Source organism: Larus michahellis, chromosome 3 (assembly GCF_964199755.1).
Source record: "Larus michahellis chromosome 3, bLarMic1.1, whole genome shotgun sequence".
Lineage (NCBI taxonomy): Eukaryota > Metazoa > Chordata > Aves > Charadriiformes > Laridae > Larus > Larus michahellis.
In genome coordinates this window covers 63,404,496-63,415,747 of record NC_133898.1, presented here as the reverse complement: position 1 = coordinate 63,415,747, position 11,252 = coordinate 63,404,496, and the positions used below count along the sequence as shown (strand labels likewise).

The window sequence follows — 11,252 nt, the reverse complement described above, 5'->3', positions numbered from 1 at the left end:
TTTCTTATATTGATTTTACCAATGCTATAAAGCATGTCATATTCCTACTCCTACTCAGCACTCCCACAACCACATAGCCATTGTCTCGCTCAGCCAACTCACTGTAACAGGAATTCAGAATGAGTCAGTTTTCTGCTCAAAACCATGAACCTTTCTGAAGTCACTGCTTGCCAGGAAACAAAGCGTCAACCTGCGCATACAATTTTATTCTTAAACATACAGTTTAGCATTCAGAGTCCATTTTGTTTGAAATGGCTAAGGATGTGGGATGAACCAGCGTGCAAGGGTGCCTGGTGCATCTTCTCGCAGGCTGGGCAGGGGACGGAGCTGCTCCCTACGCAGCAGTCCCTGCCCCAGGCACCCAAGCCAGCATCGGCCGTAATGTCAGGAGAGGGATGCTGGAGCAGGTCTCACAAGGTATGGCAGCAGCTTCCCATTCAGCAAGTATTAATAATTTGGGGGGGGATAAAGATTTTAGAAGACAAATAATGAATTAAGCAATAAATCTCTTGTTCCTTTTTGTTTCTCGCTACCATTCTCTCAAGTAATCTATCAAATCACAGTAAAAACACTTGGGTCTACTGATCACACATTATCATTTTCTCCACTATAATAACAATTAATAGTGCAGTTTTAATGTTCTCATATATGAAGAATATTTCAGCTTTTTTCAAAACAAAAAAAATAGTAAAGGTCTTGTGAACTGCTTATGAGACACAACCTGTTAACAGTTGTTGTGATTCTTTTGCAAGTCACTTAATCTGCCCTTCTGATTTTTCTTTTTATAATAACTTATCTTCATCTAACAGAGTTTGATGTAAAAATTAAATAGAAATGTTTGAACAGTACTTTAAGTATGGCAAGAGCTACCAAAAAATCTGTGTACTTCTTGAATGAAAAATACATTATTATATAATAAAATTATATAATTGTATAATTATATAATTATATAATATAATGCATATAATGTAAATACTATCAATTGACCATCAAAGTAAATGACACAGAACACTTTAAATGAATTTCTGTTAAAGCAATTTAAAAATTAACATGATTTGTAAAGAGGCTTCCCTCAAGGTTTTATTCCTAAAAAATAAATTTTAAAAATGTTGCTCAACTTTTAAATTAATAGCATTTTACTGATAGTCCTTTAAGTGTCTTTTAATTTCTTCTCAGACCATAGGCAGTTGTTAGAACTTTTACGAGATCTGAAATGAGCAATATTTGAATATAAACCGACTTTAATCTCTTCTGGTTTAAAGCACTACATTGGGAAAACCTTTAACAAAATTGAATTCATTAGCTTAAGTTGTAACTACAATATAAACAGGCATACATTAAATACTATAATCACCCCGTCCTTGCAGTTACCTTTTATGTTCATACTTACAGGAAGGTAAATTTACAGCTCCACAGAAATTGCAAGCATCTCAAAGCCTTGAAACACTGGCAACGTTAATCTAAATTTAGAGCAAACTGATGTAAAAGCTGACGTCCCAGAGCCCTGGTGAGGGGTGATGCCCGTGGAGAACTGGCATGGCTGGGATAAGGCCACAGGGCCAGGGCAATGGGGTGGTTCTTGTGGCGGTGACGGGTCAGCAGGGACATTGCTGGTCACTGCTTGGCTGGACGAGATGGGAGCTGGCTGTGCTGCTTGTGTTGCTTTCTCAAGAAAGCACCGTGGCAGGAGACCATGGTGGGGAGAGGAGGAAAAAGTCCCCGCGCCTTGCCCAAAGGAGAGGAGAGGTGAGAAAGGAGCATGAGCTCGTCTGCTGTTTTCTTCTCCATGCTTAGACTCAGACGCCCATTGATCGGGAACTACTCCACTACACGTGAGAATAAATGAACTCAAGGTCTTACTAGAAAGGAACCAGTTAAAATTTAATTTCAATTTCGAGGACCAAATCACAAGATGCATTAAATACATGCAACCACTTGGCCCTCTGGGATGCATCCGATGTCCTAAAACTTCACTGCTTTGTCCACTGCATGTAAAATCAAATGAGTCAGAAATTGTAAGTAAAAGACTTTTATCTATGCATGCTATTGTCATGAGATGTTGGACAAGTCTGACATAGGACGGATTATTTTTAGTTGCTAAACCTTACAGGGCTTTTAGAAAAAGTTTAGGGGAAGGGATAAAGATGTGGGAAGAAAATGTTGAAAGGAGAAACAGACATAATCAGGCATCACTTGGAAACCTTTGCTCACAAGAGTACTACTGCTTAGACTATGAAAATACTGTTTAAAGGTCTGTCATCCTCCCACTTTGTCTTTATTCATTGTTTCTTCAACACTTCTTGGTGTATTTGATCTTTATTCTCCCCCCTGCCTATGCCTCTTCATGGCTTGTTCTCACAGCAGAGAGATACTTTATAGACAGTGCCATCGGCTTATTTGAATTTAAGGTAATGGAAGCAAATAACATTTTAGTGGCAGAGAAATGAGTCCAGAACACTTACAGCTTATGCTTTTATATATTGCTATGCTGCAGTGTTAAAAATGATGGCCTGTAATTACTTTAAAATACAATTTCCACTTTGAACGTGCTAGAAAATGCTTTCTACTAGGTGAACTCTTAGCTCTTGACCTCTGTTCTTGTGCGCAGTTGTGAATAGCCAGATGGAAAGGTTGTACATATTGCTACTCTTCCTGCCTGTGCACATGATTACTGACACCAAGGACTACATAGGAGTGACCCTTTAATGCTCCTGTGCTGGGCAAACTGTATTTCATTTTTAATTCAATATGGAATAGGATTTAATAATAATCTCGGAATGAATTTGGGAAGGAATGTAAAGTCTAAACGAGGAGAAATCATTCACTGAAAAACATTCAGATACAGTTTTATCAACTCTGGTAATTTTACTACTATGCAAATGAGGCATTTGCATGGTGATGTGTTTTTGGAAAAATGATTTGCGACGCACAGTCTTAAACACATCCCTATATGCAAGTCCTTATAATAATTCAATGAAAGTCTATTCATGTCATTGCTACTCATTTTAAGGGTATATGAAGTCACCTAAATACCTAGGTTTCCTTCTTATCATTGTTTTTGGTGCATCCAGTGACAGAATTTAAAACTGCATCAACCAAACTTGCTATAAAATATTCCATTGGCAATATTCAATCTAGCGCTCAAAAATATTTCATCCTCATAAAAACAGACTGCTAATGAGATCACAAAGTTCTGAATGAGAGCCAGAAATAAAATCAGACTAATAACTTCTTCATGAAAATTTTAACAAAAGACAAATTAATTTAGTTAAATTAAGTATGCTCATAGTCTAGGGTAAGAAACTTCAGAATGGCCCATTCACTAAGTGGAAATCACAGATATCACAAAATGGCTGAGGCTGGGAAGGAACTCTGGAGATCGCCCAGTCCAACCTCCCTGCTCAGAGCTGGGTCACCTATACTAGGCTACTCGGGACTGTGTCCAGATGGGTTTTGAGTACCTCCAAGGAGGGAGACTCCATATGCTCTTCGGGCAACCTGTGCCAGTGCTTGGTCACCCTCATAGTAAGAAAGTGTTTCCTGATGTTCAGATAGAACCTCCTGTGTTTCAGTTTGTGCTCTTTGTCTCTGGTCCTGTCACTGGGCATCACTGGAAAAGTTTGGCTCCATCTTCTTTGGACCTTCCCATCAGGTACTTATACACATTGATAAGATACCCTTGAGTCTGCTCTCTCAAGGCTGAACAGTTCCAACTCTCTCAGCTTGTTCTCTCACGAAAGATGCTCCAGTCCCTTAATTGTCTTTGTGGCCCTGACTGGACTCATTCCAGTAAGTACCTATTCTTTGTATGCTGGGTAGCCCAGCACTGGACCCAAGACTCCAGAGGTGTCTCACCTGCACTGAACAGAAGTGAAGGATCACATCCCTTGACCTGACGACAATGTGCTTTCCTAATGCAGACCAGGAGGCTGTTGGCCTTCTTTGCCATGAGGGTGCATTGGTGGCTCATGGCTAGCTTGTTGTCCCCCATGAACCCCAGGGTCTTCTCTGTAGAGCTGTTTTCCAGCCATCAGCCCCCAGATTGTACTGGTGTAGGGGGTTATTCCTTCCCAGATGCCGTACTTGGCATTTCACCTTGTTGAACTTACTGGATTTCTGTTAGCTCATTTTTCCCACCTGCTCAACACTAAACCCATCATCTCACCATAGAAGGCTATCAGGTTGGTTAACCACAATTTCCTCTTCATGAAGCCATGATGACTGCTCCAAATCACCTTCTTGTCCTTCAAACACCTGGAAATCACTTCCAGGAAGATTTGGTCCACCACCTTCCCAGGGATCGAGCTGAGACTGACCACATCAGGTTCCCCAGATCCTCCTTCTCACCCTTCTTGAAAACAGGAGTGACACTTGCTTTCTTCTAGTCCTCAGGGGGCTCCCACAAGTGCCCTGAGCTTTTAAAGGATCGGGAGTGGCCTTGCAGTGACACCAGCCAGGTAAGCACTCAGGGGTGTGTGCCATCAGGTCCCATGGATTTGTGTATGTCCAGTTTGTTTAAATGTTCCCTAACTTGATCCTCCTCCACCAAGGGTACATCTTTCTTGCTCGAGACTTTCCCAATTGCCCCAGGAGCCTGGGATAACTGAAGGTCAGTCTTACCAGTAAAGAGGTGAAAAAGGGATTGGGTACTTCAGCTTTGACATGTCCTCTGTCACCAGGTCCCGTCCCTGATCTGGTCAGCCCTGGAGCGCATGGACAGGATTATGTATGTGCAGTAGTGTAGAAGAATTGGTTTTGTGCTGATAGGGAACCTGAACAACCCATATTGGGGGTCTTTCGATTCTTTCTCCCTTGTGTCGGTGGTGCCCTGGCTCTGGAAGAGGTGAAAAGCCAGCTGGCAGCCATCTTCCCCCTCCGTCACCTCACCTGGCACCTCCCTTCTCCCTTATTGTGGGTTATACCCAGACTGTCAGAGCCTGTTCCCATAAGGGGCATCCGGTGAGCACAGTCTTGCAAAAAAGTGTCACAGATTGCAGCTCAGTGGACTTAGTAGTGGCACCTGGTACAGGAGATGAAGAGCTGGAGGGAGGCCAGCTGATGCACAACTTGCTTGTGCCATATAAGGAACACGTGAGACAGGGCCAGATGAAAAATCTATTCTGTTTTTGAGATGAGATCTAATCTCATCTATTATGGAATTTTTCAGGTCTGGCAACATAGAGGAAACGTCATGGATGCTACCATCATCCCTTTTTCCTCCTGCTCCTTGTTTTTCCCATTTCTCAGCTTATCTTTAAGCTCTTTTCCATGGCTTGCTACCTACAAAACAGCTAAAAGGAAAATCCATCTGGGTAACCTGTGGACACATCTATTTGTACAAGATTTCAGCTGCTTTGAGGGGTTGTCTTGTCTTATTAAGCTGGAAAACAGCTCATGTGGGAAAACCAGCATTTTGCACATGTAATTAGGAAGGTAGGATACTCTATTTCTGGAGATGCACAGTCAAGAGCTGGGAGATTTTGGCACTTGCTGAAACAAATAGCTCTTGAACGTCTGAAATCGCTCCTGAATATATTTTGATTACAGTGTGAGCATGGTAATAAAGGAGTCCCTTGAGAGAGAAAAGATTTGGATTCAAATATTAATATTGTTTGGCTGGGAACTGATTATCTCTCAAGCTAGAGCTCTTAGGTTTCTCTTTGATAAACCTTTCTGCTGGCTTGTGGAAAGAGTCAGATTTGGGGTTGCCCGCTGCAAACAGGGTGCCAAGCTCTGCTTCAGGCAGAAACAGTTGTTCCCACACTGCTCAGTGATAATCTCCCTTTAAGGCTCCAATGTGACTTTTGATTTTGGTCCCAGACCCTTTGTGTTTTGCTGCCCTTTTGACATTTTTTCTTGCCTCCTGTAGGTATCGCTTGTGTACGCTGCGATTCCGGATCCTGGCACTGCTCATCAGTTGAGATATGCCAGACAGCAGTATCAGGTCTTCTAACGTAGGGAAAGGAACCGGTTTTTTGCACTGTGTCTGTTTTATTGCACTCGTTTGTGGAGTTCAAGAGGAGCTGGACCTATAACCAAAAGACTTCTCTTCTTTATAAAGGGGTTTTGAAACTTTATTCTGCTTTTCTGGATAGAGACAGAAGTCTTTCTCTCCACTTTGTGCCTTGTGACCAATGGCCAAGTTTTTGGACACAGTATGTGTATAAAAATGTGAATATCTTTCATTTGTTGTCCAAAAAAACAAGTTTCAGAAATTAAGAAGGTCTTGGAGCCCTGCTACAGGGAACAGACAATAAACAGAGGAGAACAAGTCAATACTTGCTCTACCATTGCTAATACTGCCAGCTGCGTCACAAGTGTTTTGATAACTGAATGATTTTTTTTGTTGTTCAAGCCGACTTCTGGGGCCAAGATTTTTAATATTTTATTAAAAAACAAATACATTGTTACTGTAAAAAAGCTGCAAATGAGAGGCCAGATGCCCTTGAAGTCTCAGTACTGAGTCAGCACTCTCCCCCAAACTGCACACTCTTTTTTTTTTTTTTTAAATTTCATAAATTTTAGAACAATCTGATGATTCTTGAATCTTTGGCACTGACAAGGCTGATATTACATTAGTCTTTTAGAGCTTTAGGGATTTTTTGAATGTTCTCAAATTGTAAAACAGTTCCCTCATACATAATGTTAGTACAGTTAATAAAAAAAAATCCATTAACATTAATGAGGTAGTTAAATAAATAAAAAAAGCACTAGAAGAAAATCTCTAAAAATTATATCCCTGTTTTTCTGCTACTAGTCACTCAGACACTGTTTATAGAAATTCAATAAGTTTCTTTTACAAAGCTAGAATCAGAGCACTGAAGAAAACTAAAGCTGCACCTTGGCCTCTGTTCCTTCAGAATTGTCTTTAAAAGAAGAAAAGAGAAGAAAAGGAAAAGGTTTGCACTCTAGCAGCTTCATCAGCCTCTCCCTCCACAAAAGTTGAATGGTTTATCAAATATATTATTCAGCTTCTTCATCCATTCAACAGAGACATATCTGCCTCTCATTTCTTAAACATTATTGGGAAACATTTTGTAGAAATAATGTAAAAATTAGAGAACACAGCAGCGCCACCATTTTGTACGGTCTAATACAAAGCGTACACTCTGATATAGTCAGCAATTAAATGGCTGCTAGATGGTCTGCACAATTAAAGCACCCCGATCCTCTGAATCACATGTTTGCCTACATCCATCTCTATATGTAGCATAGTGAAGCTTACCGAGTTCCTCCAGGTTCCTAACAGACATAAAGTCAAGCACACAGAAAAACCGTGAGCGGGCTAGGGCAGAGTTCGGAGTCAACTGAAATGACTTTGCCTTTGAGAAACAAGGCATGCATACCTAATAGTAAAATTAGGATAGCCCAGCAAAACGACATATATGTATGTATATATATACAGTCTCATGCTAATAATTAATTTGCCTTGTAAAGGTTAAGCACTGTTGCAAATACTCTAAAAAAATTACTAACAACCTCAGATAGAGGTTGCTGTCAAATAGAATAGAACTAACTGCGATTGAGATCTGTAGCAGTAATTGATATAAACATTGACATTAATGCTGAGATACTTACACGGAAGAATTCAGCACCTCATAAACCTCTTCCCATGCAAAAACTGACCTTTTAAGCTAATGACAGAGTTGCCTGGCTCTTGCATGGGAACTCAGCACATACCCATCACTGCTTTTTCCCAAACTGCTAGAACAAATCCCTTTTCATCCTTTTTCCATATCCTTTTTAGGACAGTTGAAGCTCACGATAATGATAAAACAATAACAAAAAGGAATACAGTTAGCTCTTTAATCAATAAAATGTCCTTTCCTGAGTCTTGACTGAATAGTTTGTGCTAGAAATTGGCTGAGATCACTGCAAATCAGTATAATAAAATAATGATGACCAGTTCCTTTGTAGAAAATGAAGCAATAAAGAGCTTTTGTGTTAGCTTTGTGTTTTTATTGATAGATACCATACTGGAGACCACACACATTACTGTTATACATGAGAAAAAACATAGTTGTTTCAAAAGACAAAAAATAAAGTGCAGTTGATTCATCGGCTCCTTTAAGAGGACTGGCATCTGGACCACATGCACTTCAAAGTCAAATGCTATACTGAGATGTGCTGCTTTGAAGTACAGCTGCTGATCCAGACAAATTTTGGAGCCTAAACCAGCATATGAATCTGCTGTACTCTGAAAAAAAAAATCTATTTCAGATGCCAGTTTTGACTCATTTTAGAAAATTGCTGTCTGGATCGGCTGAACTTCAAAGCAGAACATCGCAGTGCAGCATTTTCCTTTGAAGTGCAGCTAATCCAGATAGTGAGTTTTCTCCCCCCTCCCCTTTTTTTAAGTAGTTAAAATTGGCATCTGACCTTACCAGTATTTCTCCTCACCCTCTGCACATTCTTTTTCCCTTCTCCCTTATTTCTTCTTCTTTTGACCTCTCTGAAAAAAAAAAAAAACAGCAATACTCGCTATCTTGTTAGCTCCTGCAATATCAAAGCTACTATAAAGAGGGTGGTTGTGGGAATAGCCTAGATCAAGTCACATAATGGACAGTGGCCAATTACTGCTTGTAATAAAGTTTTTTAATAAATAATTCTTGATTTTATCATCCAAGAAAAATAAAGCTCAAAATAAATCCCTTGTAAATGCTTGTATTCAGAGTATTCGTAACCACACTTCCATTTCTGCTAACTCATATTAATGGTCATTAGCACTGGTTTAAAAAGTAGCTGAGCTTAACAGCATTTCAATTTTAAGAAATTCTAAGCTGTTTTGTCACAGAAAGGTCTCCTTTGGAGTCGAGTCAGGAAGACCTTAAGAAAATGGTTTTACTGGAGAAGGAACAAGATTACTACAGGCAGAGTTTGCACAGCTTCCAGCAAGGGGAGACAAGGGTAAATGCAGAGTGCTCACCAGGACAGGACGAAAGAGGAGCTCAGACCTGGTTGGCCAGGAAGACCTTCCTGCAGTGGACCTGACCATGTTTCAAAGCAATCTCTTCCTTACCCATACTGTTGCCAGTTCCACAAAGTAAGGGAGGCCAAGGGGAAGGGATTTCCCTCTGGAGAAGTGCAGAAAAGTCAATAAATTATTCTCTCTTAGTAAAGGCAAATCTGAAAGTGTGTTCTTCTTGTTGAATATAATCATGGTGCTGGCTGCTTTAATAACCACCTACTAAAAAAAAGTCTTGAACAGACAGCATTCTCTGTTACACTGACCTGTCAAAAGGTTTTGATCTTGCTGAGAGGTACTGAATCCTGCTGAATCATTTTTGCAGGTGGCTTGTTAGATCCTTGCAGTAGTAAACCTCCAAGGAGAAGGAAGTATGCCGAATGTTCCTCAGGACAAACCTGGAGGAACAGGAACATCTGGTTTTATAAATAAAAACAAATCCCCCCCACAAAAAAAAAAGAAAAAAGGGTAAACTCTAGCACTGGACAGTGTTTGCGGATTGTATTCGGAAGAGGCTTACTTTTCCTGAGTACCTCAAGTCCTGCCAAAGTAATGTCGCTTTGCGGACAAATTGTGGGAGCAGGGTCTGGAGCACATGGAGAGCCACAGCACCTTCCAGGCTGCTCAAGTCACGTGCATGAGGAAGGGACATGTTTTTTCCTGACGCCTCTGTGCTCAGACCTCTGAAATAGGCATCCTCTCCTCACCTCATAGGTCATGGGTGAAGGCAGCTGTTGTTTGTGAGGCTTGACAGAGAAGCCCAGGAGGACTTTGGCTATTAGGAAGAAATTCTTTACTGTGAGGCTGGTGAGACACTGGAACAGGTTGCCCAGAGAAGTTGTGGAGGCCCCGTCCCTGGAAGTGTTCAAGGCCAGGCTGGATGGGGCTTTGAGCAGCCTGGTCTAGTGGGAGGTGTCCCTGCCCATGGCAGGGGGGTTGGAACTAGGTGATCTTTAAGGTCCCTTCCAACGCGAACCATTCTATGATTCTATGACATTAATTGTTAGTTCTCCCCTCCTAGTGGGGAGGGAAGGAAGTAGGATGCGTGTCCTTACACCGACCAATGTGAATAGGAGAAAGAGAAAGCAACTGCTTATTTTCTGACTGCAGCCAAACGAATGAAAAACTATCGTGCACATCAACATTGCCATAATCTATATGCACAATAAATCCAGATGAATGTTACAGGGGCATCCTTTATTCTGAGAGTTTCCTGTTTCTGACTGAGTGACTGCCACTGCCAAGATCTTTTAGCAATGCTCCTGTTTTATGCACACGTAAGGGATGCCCCCTTTTGCTACTAAATTAAAAAACGAATCATAAAGAAATGTTGAACTCCGTTCAAACTGCGAAGACAAAACAAAAAAACCCACCCAAATACATGCTAGTACAAGAGGACAATTTAATGACAGCATCTCTCATTTGCTGAGAAATAACTCTGGAGAGAGAAAGGACTGGGCAGTGACCAGCGTTTTATTTACACAGGTCATGAGACATGTCATTTGGGTGATCTGTTCTTGTCAGGGAGTCCTTAATTAGAAAATTCCTAGAGAGAGCTCCTGCTCCCACTAGGTGCTTATTAAAATCTAAAGACAAAAGGAGTTAGTAGAAAAGCCTGAGGAATGGACGGAGAACTCGGGTTACACTGGAAGGCAAGAGTCAGCTGCTGCTAGCATAGGGAGAGGCACTCAGGATGGGATGCTGGATTTTGAATGAAAAACTCTCAGTGCTGTTATTAGTGAGTATTTTTAGCATTAAAAAAATCTAATTGGATATATATAAATATTTTAAGCTTGTTTAAAAGACATTTTATGGTTTGCTTACAGTAATACTCTCAAGCTTAATGTAAAACTTGCTATAAAATATTCAGCAGCCTTTTTATAACTAGTCTTAAAAACAATCTAAAGTCTTACTGTTTTATTTTTAATTATTTTTAAGTCCGTGTACTTTAGTCCTCAGATAAAGGGAACGGGGGTTTGCAATTGTAATTGAAATTATATTCTGAACTATTTTCAGAGGCTTTGTTGAATTGAGTACGGGGGGCAGAGAAAGGAATTTCCTCAGCTCCTAACTCCCTCCATTACTGGAATTCTTTAATTTTAGCTTTTATTGCCTTTTTAGAGACCAGGCTGAGCCCTGTGTTTAAGATCAAGTTTACCATCACACAGTAAATGTCATCTATAACCTCTGCTGGGGATATGGGGATAGGACTGTAATCCTGCATTTGCTAAAAGATAGCCTCATTCCAGCAGTCATTTGTGATTTCTATCATCTGTAATCAAGAATT

General features: G+C 40.6%; 1 protein-coding gene across 2 annotated transcripts in view; it reads left to right on the top strand.

The window, feature by feature from the left end:
* The first annotated feature begins 271 nt into the window (after window positions 1–271).
* The window catches only part of NOX3 (NADPH oxidase 3), a 53,497-nt gene continuing 42,516 nt past the window's right edge, over window positions 272–11,252 (top strand). Inside the window, exon 1 of one of the 2 annotated variants that reach the window (XM_074580475.1) lies at window positions 272–417. In XM_074580475.1, coding sequence (XP_074436576.1) covers window positions 396–417 — 22 coding nt within the window. In that variant the 5' untranslated portion in view covers window positions 272–395. Of the gene's footprint in view, window positions 418–10,658; window positions 10,704–11,252 lie in introns of those variants that run through there. The other variant, XM_074580476.1, reaches the window with a different exon arrangement.